General features: G+C 43.8%; 1 protein-coding gene and 1 long non-coding RNA gene across 4 annotated transcripts; one reads left to right on the top strand and one right to left on the bottom strand.

The window, feature by feature from the left end:
- Positions 1-2,654: 2,654 nt before the first annotated feature.
- LOC125524512 (uncharacterized) lies at positions 2,655-9,232 on the bottom strand. Of its 3 annotated transcripts, none has more exons than XR_015611545.1 (4): positions 7,805-9,232; positions 5,469-6,398; positions 5,283-5,384; positions 2,655-3,578 (listed from the first exon to the last, which is right to left on the bottom strand). It is a non-coding gene; the product is annotated as an uncharacterized LOC125524512 (long non-coding RNA). The 3 variants fall into 3 exon arrangements; XR_015611546.1 differs by having other exon boundaries at positions 2,655-5,384; positions 5,469-5,573; positions 6,001-6,398; XR_007290790.2 differs by having other exon boundaries at positions 2,655-5,384.
- Positions 9,233-10,498: 1,266 nt separating this feature from the next.
- LOC147958453 (uncharacterized) lies at positions 10,499-15,500 on the top strand. The gene is made up of 4 exons (XM_087533472.1): positions 10,499-10,857; positions 11,132-11,198; positions 11,371-11,460; positions 15,189-15,500. Exons 1-4 carry the CDS (start codon positions 10,499-10,501, stop codon positions 15,498-15,500), a joined length of 828 nt encoding a protein of 275 aa, XP_087389598.1.
- Positions 15,501-22,709: the final 7,209 nt, after the last annotated feature.

Below are 22,709 nucleotides of genomic sequence, written 5' to 3'. Positions count from 1 at the left end.
ATTAAAAAATCATGCCATTTTTAAAAACAATGAACAATTTTAAAGCTCATGAACATTTCTAAAAATGCATGACTATTTAAATTTATGAACAATTTTTAAATTTGTGAATGTGTTTTTTACAATTTGTGAGCATTTTAGGAAATTCAAAAAAATGAATGTTTTTCAATTTCTTGAAAAGTGTTTTGATAGAATTTTCGTTCTGAAACTGCCATGCAAGACCCGCGACCTAGCTAGACCCTAATAGGCGGGGCCCACTTTGAAAAAAATTGGTGCTCTCATAGGCCTCTATTCCTATGGAGCTTAGTATGGGTGCGCCCTGATGGCTTGTGGGGCCCCTGGCCAGCCTCCGATGCCCATCTTTTGATATATAAGCCCATTTTCTTTAGAAAAAAATAAGAAGAGAACTTTCGGGACGGAGCGACGTCGTCTCGAGGTGGAACTTGGGCAGGAGAACTTTTGCTCTCCGGCGGAGCGATTCCGCCGGGGACACTTTCCTCCGGGGGGAGGGGGAAATCGAAGCCATCATCATTACCAACAACCCTCTCATCATGGGAGGACCAATCTTTATCAACATCTTCACCAGCACTATCTCATCTCAAACCCTAGTTCATCTTTTGTATTCAATCTTATTATCAAAACCTCATATTGATATTTGTGGGTTGCCAGTAGTGTTGATTACATCTTGTAGTTGATGCTAATTGGTTTATTTGGTGGAAGATTATATGTTCGGATCCTTAATGATATTCAATACCCCTCTGATCTTGGACATGAACATGATGTGTGAGTAGTTACTTTTGTTCTTAAGAACATGGGAGAAGTCTTGTCATAAGTAATCATATGGATTTGGTATTCGTTTGATATTTTGATGATATGTATGTTATTTGATTTCCTTAGTGGTGTTATGTGAACGTCGACTACATGACACGTCACCACCTTTGGGCCTAAGAGAATGCATTGTGGAGTAGTAATTAGATGATGGGTTGTTACACTGACAGAAGCTTAAACCCTAGTTTATGCATTATCCCATAAGGGACTGATTTTGATCCATATGTTTAATGCTATGGTTAGATTTATCTTAATTCTTTGTTCGTTGTTGCGGATGCTTATGAGAGAAGTTAATCATAAGTGAGAGGCCTGTTCAAGTAAGAACGGCACCCAGGTACCAATCCACTCACATATCAAATTATCAAAGTAGTGAACGCGAATAAAACAAACATGATGAAAGTGACTAGATGAAACTCCCGTGTGTCCTCAAGAACCCCTAGCTTATTGTAAGTGATTTTTCCGGCTTGTCCTTTGCAACAAAAAGGATTGAGCTACCTTGTTGCACTTAGTTACTATTGCTACTTGTCACTTGTTGTAAATTATCTTTCTATCAGACTACTCATTACCGATAATTTCAGTGCTTGCAGAAAATACCTTGCTAAAAACCGCTTGTCATTTCCTTCTGCTCCTCAGCTACTGTTAAGGCCGCCAATGATGGCGCTATTAAGTGTCGTTCCCTTTTTAAAGGCATCGCTGTTGAGAAGTTCCAGGCCACTATCTGCAACCGCTGGGGGAAACCCTAGATCAGTAGATCGGGTGATGACGACATTCTTGTGTCGTTTCCTCCTTGGGGGCGTCATTCTTGAAGGTGTACACAGACTCGAGGGACCAGTGGACGACATCTTTGATGGAGCGGTGCTTCATCCTACACATTGATGGTGGCATATCTCGGCGGCATGGCACAAGTGGAGACTCGGGGTCCGATATGTGGCGACAGACTCACGTAGGAGGGCGACACTGTTCGGCGTCGTGGTGGCGTCGATGACAGAGAGGCTTGGCAAGGTCAATGTATCAGTTCTGCTCTGAGGATGGATCGCTGAAAGATGGAGGTGAAGGCCCTTGCAGCGTGCGCATGTGGTGCTCACTGGGAGTGCGTCGGATCGGTGTGTGACCCAGTCCAGGTAGTGCTTTGGATGGGGCATCCGGCTTTAGATGTTAGATTTTGGTGCGATGTTTGTTTGGTATTAGGCTCGACATTCGGCACCCCTTCATGAAGGGAACAAGAGTAGCAACAAGCGTTGCCAAGATGATGGCTTCAGATTTATTGATGTATTACCTTTGTAAGATCTTTATGAATAATTAATAAAATGGATACATGCATCGTTCACTCTTTTAAAAAAACTTATGATAGATTTTACTGAGTAAACTCAGTAAAGGAACCGTTTAGTGAGTACACTCTTTCCGGCTGCGGCGCCTGGATGCCCCTGCCAACATCCAACATGTGGTTTGCCGAGCTTGCAAGTACATGAACTCGGCATATGTTTGTCAAGAGCCGTAAAACTCGGCAAAATAGGCCATGTGCCAGAACTTGGAAGTACCTTTACAACTACTAGTAGAATGCCTATGCGTTGTCATGGATCTTTAATTTGTTTTATTACATCCATAAATACAAATGCATATCCCTCTCGCTTTCCCCACTCTATATACCACCCTCCATATCTCTCCCTCCCCTTCTCTCTCCCACCCATGATCTCTCTCTCTCTCACACACACACACCCTCTTCCTCTTCCACGACTCAATTTAATTTAGGCTCAACTTAATTAACTTTTACACATAATCTAGTTATATTGCCCGTGCGTCGCAACGGGAGCACACATATTTTGACGGTTCAACACCAATCGTGTCTAATATATAATTTTTACAAGCTCCATGCACATATGTGTCGTTGTATACATACTTTAACATTACATCACTCTGACAATGACACATCAAACAAATAATTAATGTCGCCTCCAAGTTCGAAGTTCATTTGTCTCTCATATGTTCAGACATCAAATGAGTGCCTAGCAGGCTCCCCAAAATCCAAGCATCTAGATGGTCCGGGCTCCCCTAAATTCAGCCCACATGTGGGTGAGAAATGTGGAAGTCCGAACCTGATGACACCCGGCTCACCTTCATCATGGCACCCTCTATTCTTCACACTGTACTTCCACCACGGACCGCCAAGGTGGAGTCCCCGGCCACGGTTATTAGGCGAGGAGGCGTGCGCCGCCCGTGACACCCTCCGAGCCAAGAAGGCATATCCAATGTCTTCCGAGTCATTGTCATGTTGTAATATATAATTGAATGTCATGCATTACCACAAAATAAAAATATGATGTCCATGCAACTGATACGCCATGATGTCCATTATTAACTCTTGAATCAACCTACCTATGCATTTACCTTTCTATCCAAAGAAAAAAAATTGTACAGACTTGATGAAAAATATATAAAAACCTCTCGATCATGCAATTTACAGCAAAGCCATCTCTGATGAAATGCAATTTGCCACATTTTCTAAAATAGAAAAATTATTCTGCTCAGAACTATAACTGAACAGACAAACTCTAACCTTCTCCCCACTCACTCTCAACCCTTACTCTTATCACAACAATCGACTAACTCGTGTTCTAAGTGAGCCAGTGGTTCTAGGTCCAGGTCTAGTGTTGCTCAAAGATCACTTTCCTTCTCATCCTGAGCAACAACTTCAGCTTTGTTAGCTTTGTTTTCACATGCTCTCTTTATAGCGTAGGTCAGGGCACTTTGGTTCTCTACAAACATACAATTTGAATTAGACATCACCGATGCATGTAAAACATTATTGGGAGAAGACTATTCCGTGCTTGCAACAAATAAAGGTTAGTAGTTGTGTTGCTAGAACAACTCTCGCTGCTAGCATGAATAGTAGAAGAATGGAATGGTTATATGGCTCTATGTAAATCCACCTATGGAAACAGGACAACAAAGCAAACCATGGAGAGCTAAGAATGACATGTACATCAAATAACATTTATAAATTAGCTGTGGAACATAGTACGTTTTGTCGGTTTGTTCTGTCAAACTACTCAATATGACATTTCAGACAATGCATTTAAGAAATTTTAAACATGAGTAACAAAGACAACTACCAAAGAACAATTAATGCGTGCAAAAAGGAAGATAATATCACAAGTGTTTAGAAATCACTACCCCACAAATTTCACAAGGCCATTAAGAGGAAAGTTGAAAAAAAAGGAAAAAGATCAGTTTGATTTACTACATTTACCAATAACTACAGATATTCTATAACATTTCAGGCTACAACTATGAATTTAGGCACTTAGTTTCTTCTAATACTGGAAAGCAAACTATAACGTTCTCAATTATGCTTTCCATCTATATTTCATAGCATTTACAAGCACTTAATGATATGGAATTCCCATCAACTCCAAATTGCAATAAGCTAATATTAGTTTTTAATCTTGGTCTACCATATTTTTGTATTCTCTCAAGTTAAAAAAACATGGGTTGATGCTCACAAGTTTTTGAATTAAAAAAAAGCATGTAAGAGATCAGTTAGCCCCCTCCTCTGGTGAATGCAGAATAGGTCTTCCTTCTGATCTCTAGTCAAAAGAACAAAAATAAATATCTAGAGGAGGATTTCAGAAAGTGGACTAACTCAAAAAAATAAGCAAACCATTCAATTATTAACATAGATTTGTGTAACCAGCTTATTGACAAGGCCAATTACCATGCAGACTGAATATCAGGACATACATGTACTGATTCTTCATTCTTGTATACACAAATATGCAAATAGTAATTAGTACTGCTCATGCACGACCAAACTAAAAAAGCATACAAGATTGTCTTCATACTTGAAGACCACTTAGGTGAGCTCATTTCAATTCTGATAGGGAGAGTAGATAAGTTCCAAAATAATGGGAAGACAATATTACCCCTATCGTAAAATATCGGAATTATCTAAAATTATGTGTGAGATTCATAGGAAAGCATCATTCATGAAGTGCGATATTTCTCTTGCTTTTATTCTTCTCAAGGGATAGCTCAACATAAGTGGAAAAGAAGCGACTAATGCCATTGAGTATTTTAATCAAACACAATGCGCCCAACTATATACGCCATCAAGTCTAATAAAACTAAACATGGTAAAACATATTTATATTGGTATCATCCCTAGTAGAAGCTCTATATAATTTAATGAGAAATGAAATTAGCATGAAAAATGATCATATCCAAATCAATTCTCTTTAATGAGAAATGAAAACGACCCTGTGCATGTCCCAAAAGAACAATTGCCTATGGCGACTTGCAAAATAACATGCGCCACAGAATAATTTACTTAATAATTAAGCATACAAGTCGTCATGGCATCAAACAGAAGACAAGGAAGATTAGTAGCTGATCTGCTCAGTACAATTACACTAACAAACATGTAGCAACATCGAGGTGTTTTAGCATTATTCCATTGGTACCTGTACAATACAGTGGTAAATGTGTGGAGAGGTGTCATTTTGGTTGGCACCTTGAAGAAGGCATTGCTCTTGACCTGGGGCTGTAGGCGTGGAACTCATGGACTAAAAGAAACAAGAAGCCCATTTTGAAAACACAATTATTAAAAGGCCAATTGATTGATTCATAGACGCAAATGCCAGCCCTACCTTGTCAAACTGTAGGAGGATGCTGAAGGCGAACTCAGGTTGAGCACACCATCTCCTCCAGTGTCTCCGTGAGGGACCTGCCAAATCGAAATTCTTGCTGTATCTCTAACCACCAGAATTCAACAGAAGTTGTGATTCAGATTCATCAGCATCAAACTGAATGGTCGATTATTTGACAGAAGCTATGTACAATTATTATTGTACAGTAAACAATCCCTGGTCCAATACGATCATGCCAGTCATAAAATGACTATTGACCAAATAACAATCGCGCGGTGCCTCTAAACGGAGGTGCTAAGCAGATGTCGAACATGAGAAGATATCAAGAAACATGTGAGCCTCTAGACGGAAATGCCAAGTAGCATCCTTGGACATCATGTATGCATTTTCTATGGAAGCTACTTCCTATGTATCAAAATATAAGATGTTTTTGTAGTTCAATTTGAACTGCAAAAACATCTTATATTTGGTAAGGAGGAAGTACTAAACTCAGTTGGCCATTTATGACAAAAGATCAGAGAAGGATTGTTACCAGATCAACATTCCCTTCATTTGGGCGAGCAACTATGTGCCGTACCATCTTGGCCAGAACACTGCTATGCGACTGGGGCAGCTCATGTTACCAACTATAATTGCTGCCTTGACACACTTTTCTCCGAAGGTTGCACCTACCCATTGTCACTGAATGCAAAAACAAAGAGTAGCTCGCTAAAGTGCTCAAATAAATCATTTCACAATAAATGAGAATTAAACATAGAAATGGTTGATGACAAATAAAATACTGTAGGCGACTGGTGGAGGATGAAAAGGCCGTCCTTCCATGTCATATGTTGTAATGCCAAAAAAGGTCTGATTCCAAATTTCATTCTTGGTCACCAAAGATTATCGTGTTGATGAGTACAAAAAATAGATCTCGGATCTCAGGGTCAGCTGTATCAGTTGCTTAACAAGTTAGTGAAACATTATAGTTGAATAGAAATGGCTACTTAGTACGTATTGTGCAAGTATATTCAGGCAAACTAACATATATATGTTCAATAATGATGATTAAAAGATACTACCTGCCAATTGGATAAAGATCCAAGGCACCAGAAAAAGTTGACCAACCTATGAGCGGAAAACCAGACAAATATTTTTACCTTTATTAAGCATACGATCGATCCACCATTACATGGATGTATCAGGAAAACTTCCTTTTTACATCCATAAGTAGTACACTCCGCACATTCTTATATATGTCAGAAGGTAGAGCACTGAGTCTATCGATATGGAGAGCAGCGATTTGGCTCCCGGGCTCAGATGAGCCCGGGCCTGAACAGTACGGCAATTTTAAATAGAAAGAAGTTTTAAAAATTCCAAAACAATTTTGTGGTGTAAGATGCTCCTGTATGTGAACACTGTGCAAAATTTTGTGAAGTTTGGATATTCGAGGAGCTCGTGGCAAAAAAATAATCAGGCATGAACAATGCGATTTTCAAAAGTTTCTCGGACATCCGAAATTTGTCTTTTTTGAAAACCACACTGTTCACGCCTCGAATGTCTGAGAAACTTTTGAAAATCACATTGTTCACGCCTGATTTTGTCTTTTTTTCCATGACCTCCTCAAATATCCAAACTTCACAAAAAAAATCATGGAGTTCGCGCACATGAGCATCTTGCACCACAAAAATATTTAGAATTTTGTGAACTTTGTTTCTATTTTAAATTGTGGTACTGTTCACCGGGTTCATCTGAGCCCGGGTTCCGGGTTGAATTATTGATATGCCCTTACTCACTTTACAAACTCATCATTCTATCATTCCTTTGCATATAGCAACACTACTCACTGGACCACTCAATAATCACACAACTATACTGTCCATGTAAAATTTGACACACCAATTAGCAAGATGGGTGCCTCTCAACAACATATATTGGCGCAAAGAGGACAAGACTTCAAATTCAGTCGCAATCGTCCGCTTCACGCCCACTACGGCTTGGGGGGAATGTTAGAAGTATAATGTGCTTGAGTTAGAGATAGAATTAGTAATTGTCTTGTCTTGTACTCCAAGTCTCTATCCCACCATGTACTCTATATAATCCCTCACGAGGGTCAGATCAAAACAACACAGTATTATCATCCTACAATTTCCACAATCCAATCAACACTATGATCCAACATCATGCTCTTACTTGCATACAAGAAGCCCCCACGACAACAAAAGTTGGACATCGAGCTCGATAGAGATAAAAATAAAGATAGAACAAATGAGCAAATGAAAGTTTGACAAATCATACAACTAAACGTCAGACGAATTGAAAATTCTCCACAAAATAAGAGGGGATTGGACTCTTACCTGTGCTGTCCATTCCTCCCAGCTTATTCACCCATGTTCGTCAGTCTTCCATACCAGAGCTACTGCGCTAAGAAATGAAACGAACATTATATGCACCATGGCTTTCATATAGCTAATCTTATGAATTCGAAACATATGACCATCAGGAATGGAGAATACATTGATCAACGCATTATTTTTCCCGCAAAAAAAGAACAGGTTAATGCATTGTTTTGCATATGGAAGCAGAGCGATACAACAAGATAGTTGCAGCAGTAGTAGTATTACTATCTCCTTCGATAGATGAACTGGAGGTCGGACCATCTTCAAGGAGGATCGGTTTCGATTCTTGGCAAGCACGGCCCTGCATGTAACAACAGCTCAAGGACCATGAAAACCTCACGTACACAAACCTGGGACTACATTGTCATGTTTCTTCACTAACAATAAAAGAACAAGAATAACCAAACTATAACTTGCTGGGACTGATACACAACAAATAGCAAACCTTGCCTTGAAGAAACACACGGTTGGAAGCATGCCTACCCCCTGACTGTACTGAACTGGATGTAGTTTCATCAGGGTGTCCGGATCCCATCATCGTCAGAGATTCAGAGCTTGGAGAATTTCAGCCGTTACAGAACCTTAATGGTTTGGGACTAAGCACTTCTCCAAAGGTGATGATTTATGCGGGGGCTTATGCTGAAACTGAAGGAGCTCGATCTCACAATTCATCTTGTTGAGGCTATATATATCTGCATGCAGTCTGGGCGCTATTGATTTTGGCTCCCAGCATCTCTCCTGCCTTGCTCTTGTCAATTCCATGATATTTTCCTCGTGGCGCCAGGGATGCGCTAAAACTAAGGATGCAGTACAAATTCTGTTGTATATAGATTACAACAAACAGTCAGTGTTGCTCAAATTCTGTTTCTGTGTCTGTTTCTGGCACAATTTCAAAGCCCGAATCCTCCACCGAACGCATATGTACTTGGCACAATTTCAAAGCCCGAATCCTCCAACAACCGGAACTGCAGCTTCGGCAGGTAGTCGCGCACGCACCCGATCCGCGGCCCGACGCCGGTCGACCACCGCAACGACAGCTGCTGCCCCAGCTGGTACGACTTGTGCGCCATCTTGGAGTTGATCCGGTGCATGATCCTCTCCTGCGCCACCGCCGGCTCCTCGCACTCCTCCCCGCCCCGTGAACAGGTTCGCCTTGCAGAAGTCCAGCCGGTCACCGAACGTGCCGGCGTCCTGCTCTGCCGCGCCCTTGACCAGATGAGGGCGGGGCACGCTAGCGGCGGCGCTGCGCAGGGTGCGGGAGCAGCTCTGCCTTTCGTGCTCCTCCCTCGACGTGAGGGATTGGTTTTTTGGTGGGTGTGGCAGGGAACGGCGGCGGCGCTGGTGAGATGCGCTAGGGTATCGAGGAGAAGACTCGATGATTTTGGACCGGAGGATTTTTTTTGCGTGCGTGGGGGTGGGGGAGGGGATGGAAAAAATACTTTCAAAAAAAAAGGGGATGGAAAAAATCAGTGAAAAAAACCGTGACGAAAAAAAACCAGAGGAGGTGGGACGAAAAAAACCTGAAAGCGAGACTACCAACTGCTCCATTAGAAGTAGAGATACCGAGTTCTTTGTCACCGCCCTTGACAAACTTTTTGACAGAAGAAGAATTTGAAAAAATCTTTGTCAAGTCATGTGTATGTGGCACTCGACAAACGTGTTCTTGATGTTACGGAGTCGTTAACCCCGAATGGTTCATGTCACGTGGCACCTAGTTGGCAAGTTGCCCGGTTCAATCTCTAGTTCTCGGAAATGGTACTATAGGACGAGTGTTTTCAATGTGCCGAGTTCAGTCCGTGCGGCTCTCGGCAAACTAAAGTCTATACCGAGTTCTTATGTATGTCAAGTTTAAGACTTGGCAAACTGTGTGTTTCTCATGATCCCGGGTTTGGCAAAGAGCCTAGAACTCGGCAACGACTGATTTTCTAGTAGTGTTGGAAGAAACAAAAAAAAACTAAGAATTTCATATTGTATATGATATATTTGCTACCTTTTGTGCTTTTTTTTATAATCCACCTATCATCGGCTATTTATCGAACTTTTTTGTTTGACATTGTATAATGTTGAAGTAATACTAGGGCTACAATCTATATATTGTACTTCCTCTATTCCTTTGTCTAAGGTGCATTATTTTTGGCACGGTGACAAAGACACATAATTGTAAACTATTTGGGATGAAATTACCCTCGTCTAATTCATTGATTAGCGACAAGTAAATCATTTAAGCTAGGAAAGGAAGAGATACACGCAATCGGAAGAGGGATGGTTCCTTTTTCTTTCTCTGCAAGGAGATATACATGCAATCAGACGAGAGATACTTTTCATTTTCTGAAGGGCCAAGATCGAAATTACGAGGAATTAGAACAAATGCACTTTATATTTTGAAATTTTATCAAAAAAACAAATACGCAGAGTGTATAAGACAAGCGTGTGTTATCAAGACTAATCAATGATTTCCAATCTAACGGCCGTCGTTGCCTTGTTCCGTCGGGGCTCCATAAGGATCTGTTTCCCGATCCCTAGTCCTGCTGGATTAAATTCATCCAGGTACGTAGAAGGCATGCGGAGAAGCTTACATAAGGCGTCGTTTTTCTTTCCGCGGAAATCTCCTACCGTCCTAGCTCAATCCCGAAACCCTCGCTCCCGGATTCCATGTCGTCCTCGCCGCCAGCGCCCGTTATGGAGGACATGGAGGTGGAGGCGGAGACGGTGCACGGCGAGGCGACGCGTCCACCACCCACCGCCACCGTGGAGACCGGCACCGGGGCTGTCGTTGGAAGTCCAGCGGCGAACCACACCGAGATGTCGCCGTCTACCCACGACCACGAGGAGGAAGGTGATGATGGCGTCGATTACTCCAGCGAGGCGGGAGGTGCACAGAGCGCAGAGTTTGAGGCTGCAGTAAAGGCTTTGTGGCACGAGGTTATCAACGTCGAGGAGAAGCCGTCGGCGGGGAACACATGTTCAGTCTGTATGGAACCCTGGACCTGCGAAGGTCTTCACCGCATCTGGTGAGGCTTCTCTTATACTCTCTCCATCTACACTTAGTATAAAGTTAAGACACTTATTTTAAGAGGGATGGAGTATCTTTGTACGTGCTATACTACTACGTTTGCGCCACAAGTAATTTCGGACAGAAGGAGTACGAATTAGTTTCTATGTATTTCTCGTATCTGAATAGAATAGATGTAGGTAATTTTAGCTATGGAACCAGCGACACTTTGATAAAACAAACAAGTAATCATCGATCTCCTGTATATCTCTAATCTGCTACCCAACACGCAGTTGCATTCCTTGTGGACATGTGTACGGCAGATCTTGTCTGGAGAAGTGGCTGCACGAGAACGCCAAGGTACATACAACCACATGATTCTCAACTTTTTCAGCTGGTACGTACCAGCATGATTCTAAACTTGTCCATGTACATTGTCACTATAAAATATTTTTTCAGTACAATGTACTTTATGTCAAGAGCACTGATCTATTTACTAAATCGTTTGATCATATCAAATCTTTGTTCCCAGTGCCCTCAATGTAAGCTGCAGTTTGAGGACAAGCTTATTATCAACCTGTATACGCCAGCAAATTTTGGGGACGGTTGCGGCACCATACAGGTTATGTTTCTTTCTCTGTCTTCTGTGCCCAATAATTTTGTCGCACACGTTCAAACTAATTTTCTCGTGATAAAATTAATTTATACTACACTCATATCAAAATATAAAATGTTTTGTAGGCTAACGTCTTACATTTTGATATGGAGGTAATAAGAATCATCAAATGAACCAATTTCTCAATTTTTAGATGGCCTTTGCGATCAACATCATATGCTTGCTGAACAAGCCTACCCACTCGGTTGTTCATAGTGCATCCCGGTTATCATGGTGTAAACCAATGTGGAGGGACACTTTTTTCCCATCACTTCTTTAATATAAAATATGCACACTCGTACGTATTCGAGAAAAAAAAACTATCGCAATTGCGTCTCTAAATTAAACACGAAGCACTAGGTGCCACTGTATGGCTTGCTTAGGGCATCTACAATGAGGGCGCTTAGCCCAAGCACCAGGTTCCTTGCCGTTTCAATCAAATCCCGCCCGATCCCTGGTTTTTGGCTGCACTACCGGAATCGCACCCTATGCCGACGGCCAGGGCCGTCGGCATAGCCCTGAATGGCCGTCGGGACAGGCCTATGCCGACGGCCCTCGTCGGCATAGGGCCGTCGGCAACATATCCGTCGGCGTAGCCAGGAAGGCCGTCGGCATAGGACCTATCCCGACGGTGTCCGTACATCTATGCCGACGGCCAGGGCCGTCGGCAACGTTATCGCCTAACGGCGGCCGCCGTCAAGTGTTGACCAACGCGTGCTCGACACGTGGCAAACTAAGCTGACGGCTAGGCCGTCGGTATAGACGTCGGCATAGTTTCAAACTAAGCCGACGGCTAGGCCGTCGGCATAGACGTGCCACGTGGCGAGCAGGCGTCACCCCCTGGGGCGGGTCTATGCCGACGGCCTAGCTGTCGGCTTAGTTTGAAACTATGCCGACGGTTAGGCCGTCGGCATAGACCTGCCACGTGGCAGCCACTGGGAGCTCACGGCAGCTCTATGCCGACGGCCTAGCCGTCGGCATAGTTTCTGTCTGTTTTTTTTCTTTTTTCTGTTTTGTTTCAGCTCAATTCATTTGAATATATACAGCATCACACAACAAATATATGCATCACATAACAGCTGGCCCAGCAGCATCACACAACAAATTCATTATCACACATCATAAGAAGCATCGCAAAGCATAAACATATAAGTATCATCACCACCAAGCATATAAGAATCTCACAAACAACAATAAGAAACATCACAAGCATATAAGTATCATCACCACCAAGACCGCCATAATGTGACCCAAAGGCTTAAGCGCCAGGACGTCGAGCACCACAGAGGTCGTCACCGCCAAGACCGCCGAAGCCCAGGTCGTCACTGCCAGCGGCAGCGCTACCGCCAAGACCGCCTCCACCTCCGCCTCCGCCTCCGTGGATCGGAGTGGTCGGGCTCCGTGTCTCTAGAGTGCTGCGAAGACCACCGCCAACGGTAGATCCACCTGTTCCCTGGATGTTGAAAAGACATATGCACGGGATATATGACTGTGTTGAAAGGCATGACATGCTTTGGGTGAATAGATTGGGGATGAACTAACCGGCGAGGGGCCAGCGTTCTGTGCCACAAACTCCTCAAAGCTCATCAGCACTGGTTGTGCTGGAGGGCATTATGCTGGAGGGAACTGAGGACACCTGCCGGCCGCCATATCCTGAAAAGCATGCTGCATCTGGCTATCCCTCTGCACTTGGTGTTCATAAAGCCTCTGATGCCACGCCATGGTCTCCTGGCGTGTGTACTCCAGGTAGGCCTACGGTATGACATGATGGAACTCATAAAACTACTAAATGCGGAAAATGAAGTGAGCAATGAAGATAAGAGGGAAAATACTTACAGATTGTTGCTCCTGAAAGAGGGACTGTGTACTGGTCACTGGCTGGCTCATGCGCTGGCTCAGGCTTGGGTCAATCCGACGAAGCTGTGTATAGGAGATACTAGGAGTGATCACAGCATCGAGAACCGCCTCCCGACCGTGCTCCTTGGGCCCCATCCTCACCACCGCCATGTCGTCCAGAGGCGCCACAATGGGGTCAGGTGTGTCAGGATGTAACTCCAGATACGCTTCGGAGTAGGCCTTCTTCCTCCCTGCGGTCTTCTTGTTGTAGTACTTGGGCTCGCCAGGCTTGGGGTCCTTCCGCGTAAGGGCGATCTCCCACGCCTGCATGTGTGAGAGCGGCCGCTTCAGTTTCTCCTCCTGCACCACCAAACAGAGGTTAGTCATACATAAGAAAGTGATGGTAAATAGAAGAAGAAGAATGTTTAATGGAGTTAGTCATACATTAACTGCCTTGTGGAGATAGTGGTTTCGGTTTCCCTGAGCATGTACTCCCTCCGTCCCTCGGTTAGCCTTATTTTTGGTTCTCATAGCCGCCCAGGCTCCAGCCTCATCACACCAAAGATCCACCAATGCCGCCCAGGACTCGTCTTTTCCATAACACCAATTTGGACACACCTACATAATAAAAGCATAATGGCATGTAGGTGTGTCCAAATTGGTGTTATGGAAGCATAAAGCATAAAGCATAATGTACCACAAGGTAATGAAAGCATAATATATGAAAGCATAATGAAAAATCTTTTATACTTACCGCCAAGAACTCGGGCCTCTCCAAGGTAATGCCCATCCTCCGCACTTCTTCCTTGGTCATCTTCACACCAAGATAGTCGTGGTAGTATGTGGAGATGGCCACATAGCGCACCTCGTACTGCATCTGGCGGGCCTTCTTCTTGCATTGGCGCAGCACGATCTGGTCTGCTCTAGCCCTGTGCTCCGGAAGAACTCGATAGAATTTCTACAATCATGCATGAAACAAGAATGGAAGAAGCCATGAGTTAAATCATTTTCATGAAACTAGAATGGACTTATTCTTCTGAAGAGAACTCACCCAGAAAGTATTGATCACGGCCTTGGCATGGGTCTCATGGTCCGCGTGGCGGGCCGCTTCCCAGTGGTCCTAGCTCATGGCCAAAACCCGACGAGCCGGCTGCCTGACTGGATCCGGACAGTACAACCCCGGTCAGTATAACTTCAGCAAGACGGTGATGAGACCGTTGGGAATACGGACCCCTTTAGAATATATCCAGTTGCTGCAAAAGAATGAACTATTAGCGTGTGATAAGCAAAATAAATAACAACCGGAATAAGCATGTGACAAGCAAAATAATGAACCACTTACTCTTTTCCCGTGGGCTCAATGAGCCACTTCTGTTCCTCAGGAGCCGGAACCTGCTTTGATAGCTTTGCGTTACCACGCAGCCACCCCTTCTTGTCAACCCCCTTCCCGTCACCACCATCATCCCCGCCACCACCCTCCTCCTCGCCTGCCTCCCCCTCCCCAACCTCCTCCTCCTCCTCCTCCTCCTCCTCCTCCTCGCCTGCCTCCTCCGCGCTGGCACCGATGCCAAGCCAGGCACCGGGCGCCTCATCCCTTTTTTTCATGCACGAGCCTTTTAACCAGCGTTGGAGATATTGTTTTGGTAGAAATTAATTTTGTTAGCGCCCCTACAAACGCACCTGCCTTGGAGGAATGGACTCCTTCACCGGCGCCAGTTCCTTAAATAATTATTTTTATTTTCTAAGCGTCCAATGAAACGACTCTTCATTGAACATGCCCTTATATACTTGGAATTTCACCGCCACTAAAAAAATTAGGGACGTATGCATGCAGATGAACTTAATTTTCGAATTTGCAGGAAGTGAAAGTTTATGTTAGTAAGGCGATGGCTGAAGTGGCGGCATACTATGACAGACGGTTGGAGTCAGAGATCGCCAGGCTCGAGGCAGAACAGAGGTTGTTTAATCAGGCAACGCGCCAGCAATTGGAGTCAACTAACTCTTATGTGGAACAGATGCATGCTCAGATCAAGGCCTTGCAAGCTGGGTTGTTGGTGAAGGGGCAGCTGAGCTGCCAAGCCGTTGCCGCCGCCTCTGAAGCCAGCAGAGTTGTGGAAGGAAGAGGCACGGGGTTAGCAGAACCGGGGGATGCGGATCATCAATCCGAATAAGCGCTTATATATACTCCAGTGAATGTGCCCATGGCCTGCCGCTACCTGGCTCCTTCAGATAAGAGCAAACCGCCCTCTCCTCTTCTTTCGTGATAGATGGCTTTCTCTCCCACGTGTAGAAACTAGAAACAACTACAGTACTAAGTTAAAAAGAGGGTCTCCCTCAGAAACTTCATGCAAGTGTTAAAAGGACGAAAGTACAAATTTATAAAGAATATATGTACCCGGTTTTGACTTCCTTCTGTTTTCTATATGTAGATTGAATTTGAATCTGAAATTTTGTGAGTTTGTAGACTTAATATATCTGTAAATGCGCTCGATGTTTTTTTAACAAAAAAAAAAATAGGGGTGTTATCATGCATTGGTACCATGGTTGTACGATGTGCTTCTAGCACCTTGAACCTTTCTAGTTGAGTTTGTAGACTCTAACCACCATTTGGACTAGAGGGTGACACGGGCTTTGCCACGCTGAATTCCATTGTTATCTCAAGGCTTCACATTCCATGCAAACCACGGAAGCGGTTGAGCATCGCGGAACCCACATACGTTGTTGGGTTTGCCATGTAGGCTAGTCTTTCTGATTTTGGGAAGGTTTAGTTTTTTTTCTTTTTTCTCTACCTTTTTTTATATTTCATTTTCATGTTTGTTTTATATCTGTTTTATTTTAAAATTCATTAAAAAATCAAATTTATGAATTTTTAAAATCGAGGAACATAATTTAAATTCCTAAATATTTTTTAAAATTCATAAATATGTTCTTCAAAATCGTGGTCCTTTTTAAATCCATGGAGGTTTTTTCATATTCATGAATATTTTTTAAATATTAAAAATCATGAATATTATTTAAAATTCATGGCATTTTAAAATAATGAAAAAATAATACTCATGAATTTTTTTAATTCATTCATGAATATTTAAATTATGATTTTTTTCAATTTTTTTATATTTAAAAATTCTTGAATTTTTAAATTTGTGAATGTTCTACAATTTGTGAACATTTTTGGAAATTCAAAAAATCCTAAATGTTTTAAAAAATGAAAAGTGTTTTAATAGAATGTTGGTTCCGAAACTATCATGCGGGACCCACGACCTAGCTAGACCCTTATAGGCGGGGTCCACTTTGGGGGGGGGGGGGGATTAGAGTTCTCCTTGGCCTCTATTCCTAGAGATCTTGTTTCGAGCGAAGGGTCAGTCTACATCCCCTTTTCTTTCTCTAGCCCTCCGTTGATCTAGTGGGTAATTTGTTGGTCAGTGTGTTGATGTCACTAGTGAGGTTGTTCTCGTGCTCAAAGTTTTAAATAACGTTTAAAGCCTCTTAGCGGCGGCTCAGCCAAAAGCTATGAAACCTATAGCACAACTAAAGTGTGTTTTGAATTTTAGCCGAGAAAATTCAATTTCGGCTGAAATTCGGCCATCTCGCCTCGACCCAATACATGACTTTGTCAATCAAATATTTTTGGCACATTATATTTGTACTCCCGAGGGTTATTTTGATCTCTTACCTTTTGTTTCGCTTGATTTCAATTTTTGGCCATTTTTTTGTTAAATGTTGGCCATTCTTATTTATATTTAAAATTCAAATTTTGGTTTTACAATTTCGTCCGAGATTTTCCCAAAAAATTTGAAATAGCCGCGCATCTCAGTGAGAGCCAAAAAAAATAGATAAATGCATTTGTAGTTCTACATCATTGAGCTAATTATATAGAAATATTAATCATGCATAAATTCATACATTAGTTCAGTTCATCTTCATCATACGTACATCAATCTAGCTCATACAATGCATCAGGCATGCATACTGCAGACATCAATCATGCTTTAGCTGATATCGTGCAAGCTTCTACTCAACATGCTTCAGGCAGAGTGTGCATCTGGTATTTGGACATGAGAGAGGATAGAGGAGCTTACCATGCCATGGATCTTGGGCAATGGTCGGCATGCAGGATGCCGCGAGGCCGAGCTCGTCGCCGGGAGTGACGGCCGGGAGCAGCATGGAGCATGAGCTGACGACAGTGAAGGTGATGGCACTAGCTAGCATTGAAGCATGGCCGGGAGCGCCCGCCATTGTCGTCTGCAGCTGCCATGTTCTTCATTGGGCGTGCCTATAATGGCCTAACAGCTGGTTTTGATGGGCCTGCGTATAGAGCCTATAATGGGTATGCTGATGCACCTCCGCAGAGTTAAATCTTCGAAAAGTCGTGTCCGTGGTTATAAATGACTTGAAGCTTTGTAACAGTTCATAGAATAAGTTCAACCGAATAATTAAAACTTGTTAACGTGTGAGTGACTTGATTGTCTCTTATTCGTTGGGTTTTGCAAAGGGGGTGACATGGTAGTGTTATGTTTGCGTAGGTAGGTGAATAGGATGTTTATAGTTAACGAGTTACCTCTTCGATCGGTCTGCTCATCTTATTATATTAGACGTAAGTTGTAGTGTTTTGCTTAGATGCTTGCAGCTTCACTAGTTATCCCTTTCGTACTTATTGTATTTTTAGTGCTAGTACCCTTGGTAATGAGATTTGCAGAGTACACCATGTACTCATCTTGTTGTAGCAAACACTTACAGGTATGATAATGGACAACTTTAGCCGGTTATCCAATAGATAGCAGTCTGGGGAAGGGTTGTGGATATAATTCGCTTTACTTTGAGCCTTCTGTTAAGGCATATCTTTCTCGATGTAGTTTTGGTGATTGATGATAACATGTTTGCGGACTAACCGTGTGTTTTGAGCATTTCAGAGATTCATCCTTTGGCTCGAGACGATTTCTTTTCCCTCGGAGTGTTTTTCAACACGGTGTAGCTCTTTCGTTTTTTGTTGGTGGACTAGTTTCGTAGGAGTCACCATACTATCAAGAGGGGGTCCGCTTTGGTAAGGCTAGGATGGAATCATCACGTACACTTCCGTTTCACACCCTCTGGGCCTTCCCGCGTCGTTGGAGGTTTGATTCCCTGCGGTAGTACCGCGGTGCCCAGCGGTAGTACCGCTTGAGGGTCCTCAACGGCAGTACCGCCGCGGTACCGGGCCACTACCGCCTCGACTCGAGGGGGGCGCATCTCATGTCGGGTTGAGCGGCACTTGCAGCGGTAGTAGGGGCGGTAGTACCGCTCGAGAGTGGTAGTACCACCCTACCACCGCGGCAGTACCGCGCTGGGCACGGTCCCTCCTCTATCTTCAAGCCCTCCCAGGCTGGGAGGTAGTACCGCAAGGGGGAGCGGTAGTACCGCTGCCCCCTGCGGTAGTACTGCCCTCTGCGGGGCTGTTTTGGGGGTAATGGTTGGATGGGGTCCTTTAGTATAAAAGGGTGTCCCCTTCTTCCTCATTGATTTACCTCTTCCCCCACAAGCTTCATTAATGCTCCAAGCTCCATTTTTGCCTGATCTCTCTCCCTAGCCAATCATACTTGTTGATTTGCTCGGGAGTGGTTGAGAAGGCCCCGATCTACACTTTCACCAAGAGAAATTTGATTCCACCACCAATCCCTAGCGGATCTTGTTACTCTTGGGTGTTTGAGCACCCTAGACGGTTGAGGTCACCACGGAGCCATAATCCATTGTGGTGAAGCTTCATGGTGTTGTTGGGAGCCTCCAATTGAGTTGTGGAGATTGCCCCAACCTTGTTTGTAAAGGTTCGATCACCGCCTCCAAGGGCACCAATAGTGGAATCACGGCATCTCGCATTTTGTGAGGGTGTGAGGAGAATACGGTGGCCCTAGTGGCTTCTTGGGGAGCATTGTGCCTCCACACCGCTCTAACGGAGACGTACTTCCCCTCAAAAGAAAGGAACTTCGGTAACACATCCTCGTCTTCACCGGGTCCACTCTTGGTTATCTCTTACCTTTACTTGTGCAAACTTATTAGTGTTACTTCTCTTGCTTGATTGTATGTTCGTTGTTGTTGCATCATATAGGTTGCTCACCTAGTTGCACATCTAGACAACCTACTTTGATGCAAAGTTTAATTTGGTAAATAAAAGCTAAAAATTGTTAGTTGCCTATTCACCCCCCCCCTTCTAGTCAACCCTATCGGTCCTTTCAATTGGTAGCAAAGCCTCGTCTCTTTACTAGGGACTTTACCGTCCGAAGAGTATGGTTGATACCATAGACGGTGTGGAGGAACACTCCAGTGTGAATCCGATCTCGTCTACGGGCGATGGGGGAACCTCGGTCTCTCGTGAGGAATTCAATGTGGCCTTGGAGACATTGAAAACCTCCATGACGACCGAGGTTGAAAGCATGTTTACTAAATTCATTGAAGGGCTTAAACTATCCACCGCACCGTTGAAAGTGGGTGATCCCACCGACAAGGTGACGGATGCTAACTCCGACAAGGGGGAAGCTAGTAGTGAAAAGTCTCCTTCTTCTAGAGGTAAAAATGGCACCGGCATCTTTGCCCATGTGGAACCACCACTTGTTTATGGAGGACCGATTCCTTCCACTCATTTGAATCATGCCGGTCCTCCCCCTAAGATTGTGAAAAATGAGGACTTTGATTCTTGGGTTTATCGCTTTAAGCGTCATTTAAATCATGTGAATACTAATCTTTGGAGAATCATTGAAGAAGGTTTCTATCCGCATGACCCAAGCAACTTCACTCCTTGAGAAGCCACGGATAATCAATTCAATGAGAATGCTCTCTTCATCATCCAAGATACAATTCCACCCGAAGATCTACCTCATCTTCGGCCATTTGCCTTGGCCAAAGATGCATGGCTTTGTGTTGTCTCTCTCTATCGGGGAAGCGCAAGCATTCAACGCTCCAACTATGAAGTAGTGCAAGATGAAGCCGATGAGTTTGCTATGAAAGAAGATGAAGAACCTCGTGAGCTTTATCGGAGAGTAACCAAACTCGCGGTCTCACTCCGAGATCATGGGAGCAAGGACACGGATGACAATTGGATCAAGCGCAAATTCCTCAAAGCAATGATGCCTTACCACAAGGCCATGTCCTCCGTCATTCGTCAAAGGCCCGACTTCCACACCTTGACCTCAAGTGAAGTGTTGGATGAGTTTGTGGCTATGAACATCTTGGACAAGACCGCCAACAATGCGGTGCTTCGCTCTCAAAGGGCAAAGAAGCCCAACCTTGCATTGAAGGCCAAGGTTTGTGTTGAAGAAGAAGAAGAAGAGGAAGAAGAGGAAAGCAACCCCGAAGATACAAAGTATGCCTATCATGAACACATGGCACTTGCTTCAAGGCAATTTTGAAGCAAGAAGAACCCAAGGCCAAACTTCAACAAGAACAACTCAAGTGGCACGAAGAGCAAGCAACGTGTGAGGACTTGCTACAATTGTGGCAATGTGAGCCATTTTGTTGCGGAATGTCCGTATGAGAAGAGGGAAGACAATGGTGGCAAGCTCATCCGAAAGGACAAAGCCAAGTCTTTCCCCAACAAGAGCAACTTCCCCAAGAAGACCCCTCACAAGGCGTGGGTGGTTCAAGAAGAGTACCATGAGGATGATGATGATGATGATGAAGATGGTGAGTCGGTTGCCATGGCCTCCGTTGCCATTGCAAAAACTCCATGAGTGTCTCTCTTCAACTCACCCAATGAGAACATCACCGCCAAGTGCCTCATGGCTAAAGCCACCAACAAGGTAACCCCCAACATCAAAACTACCATCATTAATAATCCTTCCTTGATGGATTGCATTGATGAACATGAGGGATCCAATGTGGAGGAAAATGAGTTTGAGTCCTTTATGGGTAAACTCAAGGGTAAATCCAAGAAGCATTTTGTTGCTCTCTTGGAACAACTTGGTGAAGCCAATGACATGATCGAGGCTCATGAAGATACTATCTCCAAGATGGAGGGGCATAGTCGTGACTATGCCGATGAGATTTCGGATCTTTCCAATGCTCTTGAGGAAGAGCGTGGTCTTCGTTTGGCTCTTGAGGAGTCACACAACGTTGATCACGCTAAGTTAAAGAAAGATTTTGATCATGCTCTTGTTGTCTCTCGTGTGCTAAACTCCGAGAAAGCCAAGCTTGGGGTTGATCTTGCTAGACTCAGAGAGGAGTTTGATCTACTTGACAACGCTCACAAGGTCTTGAAGGGTGCTCATGCTAGCCTCAAAGAGTCTCATGATCAACTTCAAGTAAAGCTAACCAAGGAGAAAGCCACTTTTCCACATATGATGTTAATTGATAATGCAAATGCTACTAACCCATGTTGTGAGCATGTGCATCTTGTCGAGGAAAACGCTAAGCTAAAGGTACAACTTGAGAAAGGTCTTGTGTCTTGCATACAAGGCGAGAAGAACCTCAACGACCTTTTGACCAACCAAAAGGGAGTTGTGGCGAAGGAAGGGATTGGGTACGTGCCCAATGTTGGAAATATGCCCTAGAGGCAATAATAAATTGGTTATTATTATATTTCCTTGTTCATGATAATCGTTTATTATCCATGCTATAATTGTATTGATAGGAAACTCAGATACATGTGTGGATACATAGACAACACCATGTCCCTAGTGAGCCTCTAGTTGACTAGCTCGTTGATCAATAGATGGTTACGGTTTCCTGACCATGGACATTGGATGTCGTTGATAACGGGATCACATCATTAGGACAAGACCCAATCCTAAGCCTAGCACAAAGATCGTGTAGTTCGTATGCTAAAGCTTTTCTAATGTCAAGTATCATTTCCTTAGACCATGAGATTGTGCAACTCCCGGATACCGTAGGAGTGCTTTGGGTGTATCAAACGTCACAACATAACTGGGTGACTATAAAGGTGCATTACAGGTATCTCCGAAAGTATCTGTTGGGTTGGCACGAATCGAGACTGGGATTTGTCACTCCGTGTAAGCGGAGAGGTATCTCTGGGCCCACTCGGTAGGACATCATCATATGCGCAATGTGACCAAGGAATTGATCACGGGATGATGTGTTACGGAACGAGTAAAGAGACTTGCCGGTAACGAGATTGAACAAGGTATAAGGATACCGACGATCGAATCTCGGGCAAGTAACATACCGATAGACAAAGGGAATTGTATACGGGATTGATTAAGTCCTTGACATCGTGGTTCATCCGATGAGATCATCGTGGAACATGTGGGAGCCATCATGGGTATCCAGATCCCGCTGTTGGTTATTGACCGGAGAACGTCTCGGTCATGTCTGCATGTCTCCCGAACCCGTAGGGTCTACACACTTAAGGTTCGGTGACGCTAGGGTTATAGAGATATTAGTATGCGGTAACCCGA

This window comes from Triticum urartu, chromosome 7A (genome assembly GCF_056163025.1).
Source record: "Triticum urartu cultivar PI428250 chromosome 7A, HENAU_Tu73, whole genome shotgun sequence".
In the NCBI taxonomy this organism is placed as follows: domain Eukaryota; kingdom Viridiplantae; phylum Streptophyta; class Magnoliopsida; order Poales; family Poaceae; genus Triticum; species Triticum urartu.
The sequence above is the reverse complement of the archived record's forward strand: the minus strand, read 5'-3'. Positions and strand labels throughout refer to the sequence as shown.